At 45.6% G+C, this 12,852-nt stretch overlaps 1 protein-coding gene across 1 annotated transcript; it reads right to left on the bottom strand.

The window, feature by feature from the left end:
* Positions 1-1,298: 1,298 nt before the first annotated feature.
* Positions 1,299-4,182, bottom strand: LIAT1 (ligand of ATE1; the record flags this gene model as incomplete). The annotated part of the gene is made up of 2 exons (XM_080826622.1): positions 1,299-1,834; positions 3,975-4,182. 2 exons carry the CDS (start codon positions 4,180-4,182, stop codon positions 1,377-1,379), a joined length of 666 nt encoding a protein of 221 aa, XP_080682748.1. The 3' UTR covers positions 1,299-1,376.
* Between the last annotated feature and the right edge of the window lie 8,670 nt (positions 4,183-12,852).

The raw sequence follows: 12,852 nt of genomic DNA, 5'->3' as shown, positions 1-12,852 counted from the left end.
CCAAGATGACCATTTTCCCTTCACTTTCAAAAAAGCATTCTGTAATGTTTTGTATTGGCTTTCAACTTCTCCCAAGTACAATGCAGGTCGTAACTCCTTGGAAGGCAGGAACCTGATCTTAAATCGCCACTCTGTCCCTCTTGGGCCCTGCACCATGTTGCATAGAGACTACCCCACCCTGGACCTCCGGATCTGCATCTTTGTGCCTGAGGAAGGCCTCTAGGAAATGCCAAGAAATTAACACACACCTCCCCTCAGGACCATCCCTCAACCAAGGCCTGTGGGCAGTAGAATGCCCCAGCTCCCTCAGTCTCAGGCGGGAGAATCCTGACAATGTTTCCAGGTGGGATCGAACTCCCGTTACCCAGTATGGAAACAGGCTTAACCATGCCCCTGGATTGGCTGTCTTCCCCTCCCTGTGCCTTCCCTACTGAGCTTTCCTTTAGATCCCAAATAATCTATTTCCATTTGAGTCTTTGTCTCAGGGTGTGCTTCTGGAGAACCCAAACTAATGCAACACCTTGGCCCCCCACTTAATAAATATTGGAGCAAAGGAAGAATATTAACTTAGGACAAGTAGTGTAGTAGGACCTTTTTAATGCTCTAAAACTTCACTTAAAATGCTGTTTTAGGGGATTAGAGGAGGAATATATATATACATATATACATGTATCTATATGGGGTTTTTTTAAATGAAGTAAAATTGGTATGTAACATTACATAAGCTTCAGGTGTCTGATGCTACAATGTGATCACCACCACAAGTCTGCTTACCACCCATCACTGAGCCCCCTCACCCGTTTCCCCCACCCCCAACCCCCTTCCGCCAATTTGCTCCCTTGGGAGGACCATATTTAGAAGAGAAGCAATACTCCTTTTGAGACTTCTCATAATTATGTCCCAGGGATGGAGTTCTGGAACTCAGTTATTTTGAAGACCACATAAGGGCAGGGAGTGTATGTAATTTAAAAAAAAAAACAAACCCTCTGGGATATTTGGGGCATTTTCCTTGGGCCTAGAGAAGCATGCTCTGTGAGGAGTTTCACCCATTAAATTAGCTTTAGATTTAGAATCGATATAATCTACACACTTTCTCTTTTAGAGAAGATTACAGATGTCTGTGATGAGAAATTAAGTAACAAAGAGATGCCAGATTATCTAAGAAAAAAGAAAATCAGAAAGAGCTCTGTCCATTACATGGCTTCTGCTCAGAAACAGTGCCTTCCCCAGGCCACGAAAGGCACCCTGATGGACGGAGAAGCTGACCTCATCGACACACCAGACATCTGCTTCCTTCAGACAGTCTGATTTCCTTTTATTATTATTCTTTGGTAACACAAAAGCTGGTGGTTGAGGGAAAGAGTCAGGCTGGATTTTCACTCTGGCGCAGCAGCAGCCGGGTCAGAGGGCAGCAGCTTGGGAGCGAGGCTTCCTTCAAAGCAGGGCCTACCATCCGAGCTGCTGTCTTTATTGCAGAGGTACAGAAGGTTCTTGGGGCTCTCCTCGCCACCCAGGTCAGAGTGGAAGCCCTTGAGGGCCAAAATGCGGTACCGCTTCCTCCGGTTCAGCTTATATAGGCGAATCCTTTCTTTTTCCGCCTCTGGGTCAGCGAGAACTCCGTCCCAACGCAGGCTTTCGTTGATGTGTTTGGAGAGGTTCTCTTCTATTTCAGCGAAATGGGGGAGAGTTACAGTGGAGTAAGGCAGCCTGGGCTTGTTTTCACCTTTGTCCTGTTTGTGCTCTTGCCTGGGGCCATGATCTTTGCTGGAACTTAAGATGTCGTCAAAGGATGAGGACAGCTGCTGACTCTTCAGGCCTCGACTCTGCTGTTTATCTGCTAAGCAGATCAAGGGTGTAAGCCTGTGTGGTCAGGCTTGCCCTCAGCCTGCTCAGGTGTGATGCCCCAATCCCCAGAGATGTAGGGGTGTGGAGACCCTTCCTGACCTAGGGCTCAAAGAGCCAAGCCCAAGGGCCTCCTATACACCCACTGGCTCTAGGCTTTCGGTCAAGTAATTTGGGGGAAGGATGAACGGTTTACTGAGCACGAACTATAGGCCAGGTCCTTTGGATAAAGGTGATAAGCCTTATCTTCCAGGTGAGGAAACTGAAACTCCAAAAGTCTACCTTACCAATATTACATAGTGAGAGGTAGGGGCCAGGATTTGAACACAGGCCCGGATCCCAGTGCCCTGTTCCTATTCTTTCCACTGTGCCATTCATGCTCTTTATCTCACCCAGGTACCAAGCAGTTTAAAGAGTCTATGACTCCACCCGGAGTCTGGACTTGTTTACGATGGGAAGAATGGAGAACAAAAGAAAAGCTTCCTAAATCTGATTGTGGAAAGCAATATCATGCCCAGCCAGGAACTATTTCTGCTGTGTGGCCCGTACTGAGGTGTTTTTTTTTTTTTTTACATTAATACCATTTCTGAATTATAGAGCCCTCATATAAAATACTGTAAGCTGTAATTCTTTCATCAGCCTATCCTTCTGCTTTTTGGGTAGACAGAAATCCACCCCCCCCCAAAAAAAAAGAGAAAATAAGAAAACAATCCTCTCTGGGCATTTCTCTTTCTTCCTATTCCTCAAAAACTGTTTGGTGTCCCCTGCTGACCATAAGAGTTACATGCCACTATTATTTCCAGAGTCAGAAACTAAGCCAAAAGACAATACGTTTCCTAATTTGGTTTTGCAGATACATGTGGGGCTTTCTGACCTCAACTCCAGAACTTTTTTCTTGCCTATGAAGATTCCACTGGAGGAAGTCATTATAACCTTCCTACTACTCCCTTTCGCAAACCACAAGGATGACGTGGGGAAGGCTGCCACTCCGCCTGCCTCCAGCTTACGAGCAGTGCCAGCTCTACATGCAACAGGCCAGGGCCCAGAAACTTGAACCAAGGACTACGCGTGCTAGAGGTGAGAGCCACCTCCCTGACAGTCAAAGGCCCAGAAAGGGACCACACCAGTGGAAACAGCACTCACAGGCAGGTGCCTTCTATGTCATCGTTTCACTCTCTCTCCATAAACTGGGTGCTCAGTGCCTTTGTCAAGAAATCCAAAGGCTGCTGGAACAGGAACTTGGTGAAATATTGGTACTCTGTGGGCTTGTGGTAGGTGTTGGTATGTGTATGAAAGTGTTTGTGGGAGGTGGGGTTTATGCACCTGAGTGTGTAGCCAAGTATCCATATGTATGTGTCGCCTGGAAATGTGTGTGCTGGTTGAGGTTATCTGTACTTTAGTTATATTTGGTGGTTATAATGCTATAAGGGGGTGTTGTTGAGGGTGTTGGGGATTACAAGTATGTAGCAGTGACTGGTGTGATGGTGCCTGTGCAGTTGAGGGCAGGAGACAGCCTGTGCAGGAAGGATTCTTTCTATGCATTTACAGTAAGTCTACATAACATCAAGAGGGCAGGTGTCCCTAACACATGGGGCAGAAAGCAAAACCCTGTGTTTCTGTGACTGTTTGTCACCAGTGTCTTAGTATCTTGAGCTTGGGATAAGTCTTTGTGAAGATGAGGGTATCTCTGTAGGAGGGCTTGACATTTCTTTGGGGAAAGTGTGGTTATTTAAGATTCTGAATTTTAGCTGAGGGATTAGGAAATGGAGAGGGTGTTCGTGAAAAGCTGAGTTCCTGTGTGGAGCTGGGAAGCTCTGCAGGAATAACGCTGGGGATGTTGGGGATCTTTGTGGGGTAGAGGGTCTCCATGAATGTTGAGAATTCTCCATGCAGGACTTGGGGTCCTGTGGACATGTATGGTTTTTATGGGCAGGGCTGGGGCATCACTGTGTTGCGTTAAGTGGTATGTGCGGGGAGCGGGAGGACCTCTGTTTGGGATTGGCGAGTTTCTGTCTCTGGTCTGAAGTGGTCCCCAAGTAGATGGCGGTCTCTGTGAGGAGTGGGGACAGGTGACCTCGGAGAAGAATCTCTGGTACTGGAGCCTAGGCTGCTGCGCTAGCTGCTCCTCTTACCGTCCCCCTTGCCGGACCCCTTGGTCTTCTTCTTCTTCTTTTTCTTCTTCACCTTCCGTTTGTTCAGTTCTGAGGCGCTGCCTGCGATCGGGGGCAGTTTAGCCCCCAGAGAGCCCGCAGTGCCACCCTCTCGCTCCTCCTCGTCGTCCTCATCGTCCTCGCCCTCTTCGCCGTACCCCGACGCCCCCACCACACCGCGGCAGTCCATCCGCCCTCCGCGCCGCCACCTGCGTCAGGGACAGCCCGAGGCCCCTGCCGCCGAGCCCGCGGCCGCAGTTGCTGAGCGCTGGCTCAGCGCCACGCGTTTCCATGGCGACCGCCACGCACCGCGCGTGCGCAATCCCGGAGCTGCCTCCCAGGGGCCGCCCGGGACCGTAGGTGTGCGCATGCGGCTTTCAGCGTGCGCGAGACCTTGGCACAGTCTAAGGTGCGTCGGGGAGGAGTGAGTGGAGAGTTTCTAAAACTTGCCCTAACACGTAAGTCCACCTCTGTGCCTTTTAAAATGCTGTTGGTTGTCTCCCTAAATTTTTATGTCCCGAGTTCCAGTCTCGAGCGTCTTCCCTGGCCTTTCAAGCCCAGCGCGTCTCCAACAAACTTACTTCTCCGTGGTTCTCAGTGAGCAAAACAGCTAGACCAGGGGAAACCTGGTGGCCCTCCCTCCCCGACACTCATCCTGGCCGGGACTCACGGCCATGCTTGGCACGTGAACTTCTGGACCCCCCTCCTAAATGGTCTCTCTGCTTCCAAAGCCTCCTCGCAAGTTCTTTATCCGCACACCCGCTGCCACGAACTTTTAAAGACAATTGGCTGGCTAATTTCAGTCTCTCACTTAAAGCTCTCCAGTGGGTCCCCGTCACGATACCTTACAAGGCGTGGCGTGATCTGTCTGCTTTTCTTGACAGGTTTATCCACCACAGATTGTATTTTCCCAAAAACGGCTGCAGTAATAGCGCCTATCCTGCCGTGCTCTTCGAGAATTTTGCCACTTCCACATCAAGTGACAGAGTCTAATTCTACTCTCCTTCAATCTAGGTGGGCTTGGTCGACTCACTTGTAACCCATGCAATGTGGTGAAAGTGATGCTGTCGCTTCTTAGCTGGGTCATAAAACGTAATGCAACAGCATCCGTATTAGCTCTGGAGACCTGAGCCCCCAGGAAGGAAGTCTGAGTACCCCGATGCTGCCATGCTGTGAAGAAGCCACACAGACCACATGGAAAGACCATAAAAAGGAGAGAGACCATGAAGAGAGAGAGAGAGCGAGATGCCCCAGCTGCTCCAGTCCCCGACTCCCCACCTCCAGCTAGAGTCTGAGTGCCACAGCAGGAGCGACCTCCCCTACCTCCCAGGCCAGTCTCTCCCAGCCAAGCCCTTACTGAGTTCCTGACCCAAAGAAATTGTAAGAGATAATAAAACGATTATATTGGCTGACATTGCTAAGTTTTGGGGTGACAAGATATGCAGCAATAAGTAACTGGAGCATCAGTTTTTTAATTTTAGACGTTCGAGTTTATATGAAGTCATATTTCCCTGTGGTTGTATGGGCCATTTCCCTGAGGACTAACGTTGTTGAGCACTTTTTCAACTGTGTGTTGGCCGCCTGTATATCTTTGTGAGGTGTCTGTCGGAAGTCTTTTCCCATTTTGTAACTGGGATGTTTTTATTTTTAGTGTCAATTTGTAAGAGCTCTTCACATGTCTTGGGTATAAATCCTTTGTCAGTGTTATGGCTGCAAAGATATTTTTCCAGATCTGCAGCTTGTCAGTTATTTTCTTCATAGTGTCTCTTGGTAAACAGACATTTTAAATTCTCCGGAAGCCATTTTAGTAGGATTTTTTTTTTCCTTTTTGTAGCCTGCCTAAAGAGTCTTCCCTTATTCCTAATCACAAAGATAGTCTTCTGTTTTCTTCAAGAAGCTTTATGGTCCCGGAGTTTAAAGTTAGGTCCATGATCCACCTCAAATTAATTTTCTGAATAAGGGTCAGATAAGGGTCAAGATTCACTTTTTCCCAAATGGATTTCCAGTTGATTCAGCAATTTTCATTGAAGAGACATTCCTTTCCCCATTGACTTGACTTGGCACTTTTTGGGAAAATCAACTAACTATATGAATGCATTTCTGGGTTCTGTTCTGTTGCATCAATGTATTTGTCTCTCTTTCCACTGATGCCACACTGTCCTGGTTATTATAAGCTTTTTAAAATTTTATTTTATTTATTTATTTGAGAGAGAGAGAGAGAGCCTAAGTGGGGGGTGGGTGAGGAGGGGTAGAGGGAGAGGGAGAAGCAGACTCCCCGCTGAGTATGAAGCTTGACGTGGGGCTCCATCCCAGGACCCTAAGATCATGACCTGAGCTGAAGGCAGACACTTAACTGACTGAGCCTCCCAGGCGTTCCTCTGGTTATTGTCAACTTTTTTTTTTTAAGATTTTATTTATTTATTTGACAGAGATCACAAGTAGGCAGAGAGACAGGCAGAGAGAGAGGGGGAAGCAGGCTCCCTGCTGAGCAGAGAGCCCGATGTGGGGCTCGATCCCAGGACCCTAAGATTACGACCTGAGCTGAAGGCAGACACTTAACTGACTGAGCCACCCAGGCATCCCTCTGGTTCTGGTCAGCTTTGTAGTAAATATTGGTATCAGGTAGTTTGTGCCCTCTGGCTCTGTTCATTTTGAAGATTGTTTTGACTATTCTAGAGCCTTTGCTTTTCCATCTACATTTTTCAAATCATCTTATCTATTTCTTCAAATAGCCTACTTGGATTTTGATGGTGATTGCATCAGCTCTGTCAAGCTTGGCACTCTTCTGCTCAGTAATGACACTCTTTAGTATTGACCCACACACAGGCATGTGTGGCCACATTACTCTGTAAGGGACTCTTCTGTTACTCAGTCCTCTCAGACACTGGCAAGCTCTCAGTTTTGTCCAACACAACTCTGTACATGGTGAATGCTTGGAATCTGCCCCTCACCTATCTGTTTTTCTCCCTAGGAGCTAAATGGAATGTAAATGACAGAGATCCTTTGTGCAGATGATTACCTGCTGGATGAGATGTCAGGGTTTACTTTCCAGGTACACTGCCCTACTCCCCTTGGTGCTTGCAGACAGGTGCTTGGAAAGGCTATCTTTTCTCCCTTTCCAAGAAAGGCTGGCGTGTCTTCCCTCTCAGCTGGTCCTCCTTGCCTGGGTGCTCATCTGGCAGGAAACAGCTTGCCCACATTTCTATTCTTGATTTTGGTGAAGGTTGCATTGAGGTTATGCTGAGCCAGCCAGTCAGCTTTGAAAGAGAAAATTCACATCCAGCAAAGGAATACATTATTTTAAAAGAGTTTATTTATTCATCTGTTTGAGAGAGAGAGAGAGAGAGCTCAATGCAGAGCTCGATCCCATGACCATGAGGTCATGGCCTGAGCCAAAATGAAGAGTTGGATGTTTGACTGAGCCACCTAGGACCATGGGAATGCATTTTTGGTATTTGGGGTTTGGGGTTTGCAATTTTTGTTGTTTTTTTTTCTTTAATATTTTATATATTTATTTGATAGAGCGAGTGAGAGAGAGCACGAGCAGGGGTGAGGGATAGAGGGAGAGGGAGAAGCAAACTCCTCGCTGAGCAAGGAACCCAATGTAGGACTCCATCCCAGGACCCCGGGATCATGACCTGAGCCAAAGGCAGATGCTTAGCTGACTGAGCCACCCAGGCATCCGGAATATAGTTTTGAATGATCATAAAAATCTCTTGCAAATAGAGATTGGGGAAGTATATCCCAATTTGATGGATGAAGAATCAGAGAGATGCAAAGTGACTTGCTCAGGCTCTCTGTGTTAATTAGCTACCAAATCAGGCCTGAAATTACAACTGAACTAATGGGAGTTCCTCCTTGGTGAGTTCCAGGTAGAGACTACACCAGGTGGAGTGTCAGACAGAAGAAACTTTATTTGCAGCAGATAAGGAGATCATAGGGAATAACTTCCAAAGCTATAACTTGCCATGCTATGACTCCCTGAGCAGGAGTGAGTGGGTCTCTTTTATTTGGTTTAGGATCAATATTCAGAAAGAATATTGTCATTGTATGTAGAGGTGAGCATCAGGTCAAAAGTGGGTCTTAAGGAAATGTGCCTAAGCATGCATATGTTGTATGTTATGTTAATGAGGTTCAGTTCTTGATGTTGGGGTTGTGAGTTCTAAACCCATGTTGCAGGTGAGTTTGCTTAAAAAAAAAAAAGTTAGGGAGAACTTAAGGAAACCACGGTGAATGGGTACATGCAAATGAGCAGTAAATGTCAGGTCTTGGAGTCTTGCTGGTGACAAAACCCACATTCCTAGTTCTACATCTCTTGCGGGAAAGCAGTCAAATTTACCATGATCTTCACCGACCAACAGAAGAGATGGCAGTATTTTTTATTTTAAGATTATTTATTTATTTATTTGACACAGAGAGAGAGAGAGATCACAAGTAGGCAGAGAGGCAGGCAGAGAGAGAGGCGGAAGCAGACTCCCTGCAGCAGGGAGCCGGATGCGGGGCTCGATCCCAGGACTCTGAGATCGTGACCTGAGTGAAGGCAGAGGCTTAACCCACTGAGCCACCCAGGTGCCCCGAGATGATAGTACTTTTATAATTGTTGCATTTTCCCTATTTATACTTTGTCCTTGTGGTCTTAATGGCTGGTATTGTTTTGAGCAGGTAAAAGCTGAGGTCTCTTTGTAAGAATCAAGTTTTCCCTTTGGCCAGAGCTTTATGTGGGCCTGCCTTAGAGGGCTTGTGACTTTACCCCTTCCTGCTAATGGCTCAGCCTGGGTCCCTGCAGCTGGCTGGACTGCTGGTTCCTGCTCCCTGCTCTGTCCTGCCCACTGTCTCCATGCTGTCAGTTTCTTTCCCAAGGCCATCAGGCAGTTTCCACTTTTTAGCAGCACCAGCCTTAGACTTGGGCAAGGGGAGACCCCATCCTGGGTCTTGTGCTTCATGGGACCCCACTCTGACTCTCCTCCAGCTCTCTCCCTCCGTAAGTTACAGGAAGTCTGTGGAATCGAGTGCTCCCTCTCTCCCGTCCTTTAACCCACAATCTGAGTCCCTAACATCTTGGATTTTATTGCCCAAATGACCCAGCCCCTTTGTAGGGCCTGTCTGGGCCTCTTTCCTGAGTCTGTCCTCCCGAGTAGCCCTGGGCCAAGGGCAGCATAGCTGGCAACTCAATAGGCAGACTGAGGTGTCCATACCTATTCATTCAAGGACCTTGTCAGTGCAGGACAGAGCTGGGAATGGGAAGAGGGGTGGCAAGCCATGGGCTGGGTGCAGAACCCCAAAGGCACTGAAATTTTAAATTAAAATCTAGCCTCCCGGATTGTTATGAAGGTCTCTTTGTCAAGGTGGGAAATGGTAAATATTTTATTGAACAGTATGTCAATTTAACTTATAACTTTTAATATTTAGACATATGGTATGTGGGTCTCTGTTTCTACTCTTGCCCCAGGCTTTGCAACTGTTAAGAGCAGGTCTATTCTTTATCTTTCCTCCTTTTATTACCCACTCCAACTGTTTCCTGATTTTCACTTTTAAATAACAAAAATTCAGCCGAATAAATTTGAAGATCTAATTGGCCTTATCAATCTATTCATGAATTGACCTGCATCCTGATATCTAGCAAGTGGAGAGATGCTCCGCTGAGCCAAAGGAAAGTAAGGTTTTTAAAGACAGAGAGAGGGGAAAAAAGGAAGGGAGGGAGGGAAAAAAGGAAAGGATGTGGGAAGGAAGGAGGGAAGGAAGGAAGGAAAAAAGGGAGGGAGGGAGAGAGGAGGAAAGGAAATTATTAGGAAGGAATGCATTGTTTAGGCAAGATTGCCCTCCTAAGGGGAAGAGAAGGGTTCTATCAGTAAATTTCCTAGCATTGACCAGTTAATTCCATGTTAACTGGTTACAGTTAAAGGTTACATTGTTGGGGGTTTGAAACTGCAGTTAGTTTAGGTATGAAATCTTGTTAGCTGACTGGGCCCAAGTGGTGCCATTTTGGGCCTGTGATTTTCTTTTATATACACTTCATACCTCCTGTTACCTTAAAAAAAAAAAAAAAGTTAAAGGAAAACCCTACAACCAGTTCAATAAATTGCACCATATCCATATGGTGGAGTCCCTGGCAGCTTCTGAAACAGAATGAGGCAGCTTGATTTAGACTGATTCAGGACAGAGGCCAAGAAAGTGCTCATGGAGGAGAATAGTGCAGAGCAGTGTAAATGGTTTGCTAACACCTGCTACCCACTCCCTCACTTCTAGCCAGCCCCACTGAGCTTGCTGCTTCTTCAACACGTTGAGACAGCTCAGCTCCATCTTTATGCTTTCTGCCCCCAGAACACTCTTGCTCTAGATGTCCTGCCTTTGTTCTAAAGGGTACCAGAATATGCCACCCCAAAATATACCTCTTTGGAATATGGTTTATTTTGAGCGAAAGGCCACTGAGAACTAGCAGACACAGGAAAAGCTCTAAAAAGCTCTTGTAAAGGAAATTGACATTTATAAATGAAATTTACATTTGTAGAGACGTCTCCCTCCACCATACCAGAAGAAGTGAACTCTTAATTCCAGAAGTCACAGACTTAAATCTGCATAACAAACCTTACTAGACAACCCTTGCTTACCATACTCCCCCTGGTCACCTTCCCCTGTTCCCTGGCCACCTAGAAGCCCCAAATCCCTTTGCTTTTGTCTGACTTAAGGTAGTATACAAGCCTCAAGCACCTGGCCCTCCTCCTTGACCACATTTTTTTCTCTGTAAGCTCTGGCATAAGGTATTTAAAACTTTTATTCTCTTGAAATCTGTTTTCTGTCAGTCTAATTCACAGATCCTAGCTACTAAACCTTGGAGGATAGATACAGTTCAAATATTACCTTATGAGAAGCCTTTCCTGACTACTGTCCCTGACTGTCCTTTATTTTCCTCCAGAGCGCTTACCATTCTTTGACATCTACATCTAGTTGTCTGTGTGTCCTCTGTCTGTTTCTGCAAGAAAATAAGCTGGAAACTTTGTTTTGTTCACTGCTGTACCTCTAACACTTAAAACAGTGCTTGACATACAACAAGCACTCAATAAATACTTACTAGGGACGCCTGGCTGGCTCAGTTGGAGGAGTGTGTGACTCTTGATCTTGGGATCATGGGTTTGAGCCCCACATTGGGTGTAAAAATTACTAAAAATAAATAAACTTAAAAAAATGCTTATTAAGTAACACATGCGTGAACAATATATGCCATATATAGGGCGCCTGGCTGGCTCAGTCGGTTGACCATCTCATTCTTGGTCTCAGCTCCGGTCCTGATCTCAGGGTTGTGAGTTCAGGCCCTGACTGGGCTCTATGCTGGCATGGAGCATACTTTAAAAAAAATTGTTTTAAAATATATATATACATATACACATACAAATATATATCTCTCTATATGTTTATATATCTATATATCTGGCAAAGTGCTGAAAGGATATATAAATATCAGGTAAAGTGGTTGTCTCCTTGAGAGGAAGGGAGAGACTGCTTTCACTTTATCTTCTTTTGTGATGCTTAACTTTGTTGCCCAATGCATATAATACTTATTTTTAAAGTGATTTTTTAAGGGGCGCCTGGGTGGCTCAGTGGGTTAAAGCCTCTGCCTTCGGCTTGGGTCATGATCTCAGGGTCCTGTGATCGAACCCCACATCGGACTCCCGGCTCAGCGGGGATCCTGCTTCCTCTTCTCTCTCTGCCTGCCTCTCTGCCTACTTATGATCTCTGTCTGTCAAGTAAATAAAATCTTTAATAAATTTTTTAAATGATTTTTTAAGTTCTATAAATTCATCAACAGGAGTAAGAATTTTATTTTACTTTATTATTTAAACAAATTTTTTAAGAGGAAGAATTTTAAAAATGTGGTTGAGTCCCATGATGGAATTGATTTTATTTTATGGGAATGAAAAGTAAACAAGCTATGGTCAAATGGGACAACATGGATGTTGAGCAAAAAAGTTGCCAAATGCAGATAAGCAAATCTATAGGGACAGAAAGCAGATTACTGGTTGCCAGGGGGGTGGGAAGAAGGGGGAAACAGGAAGTAATTACTTAACGGATGTGGGGGTTTCTTTTAGTGTGATGAAAAATTTTGAAATTAGAGAGATGTGGTGATTGCACAACACTGTGAACACAGTAAATGCCCTGCGCTGTACACTTCAAAATGGTTAATTGTAGGGGCACCTGGGTGGCTCAGTGGGTTAAGTGTCTGCCTTTAGCTCAAGTCATGCTCTCAAGGTCATGGGATCGAGCCCCAAGTCAGGGTCTGCGCTCAGCGGAAAGTCTGCTTGAGATTCTCTCTCTCTCCTTCTGCCCCTCCCCCCTCTCTCAAATATAATAAATAAAATCTATAAATAATAAAATGAGTTCATTTTAACTGAGCAGTTATGGGTCACCTGGGTGGCTCAGTGAGGAAAGAATCTGCCTTCAGCTCAGGTCATGATCTCGGGGTCCTGGAATCGAGTCCCAAGTCGGGCTCTCTGCTCAGCGGGAAGCCTGCTTCTCCTTCTCTCCCTCCCCCTCCCCCTGCTTTGCTCTCTCTCTCAAATACATCAGTAAAGTCTTTTAAAAATAAATAAATAAAAAAGCATGGAGAATGTTACCATTTACAGAAAGTTTAAAGCACAAAAAACCAACATTATATTTCATTTTAGGATGCACAGGTATATAGAAGTATAAAGGAATGCAGGGAAACCAGAAACACTAAAATTCTAGAAAAGGTTACCTCTGGAGGTTGGGAGATGATCAGAACCAGAAAAGTTATACAAGGTGCTTCTACTGTATTGGGAACATTTCATTTTTTTAAAATTTGAAATTCTTTTTTAAGTAGTCTCTATATCCAATGTGGGGCTGA

The sequence above is a fragment of the Martes martes genome (assembly GCF_963455335.1).
Source record: "Martes martes genome assembly, chromosome: 16".
Lineage (NCBI taxonomy): Eukaryota > Metazoa > Chordata > Mammalia > Carnivora > Mustelidae > Martes > Martes martes.
The sequence above is the reverse complement of the archived record's forward strand: the minus strand, read 5'-3'. Positions and strand labels throughout refer to the sequence as shown.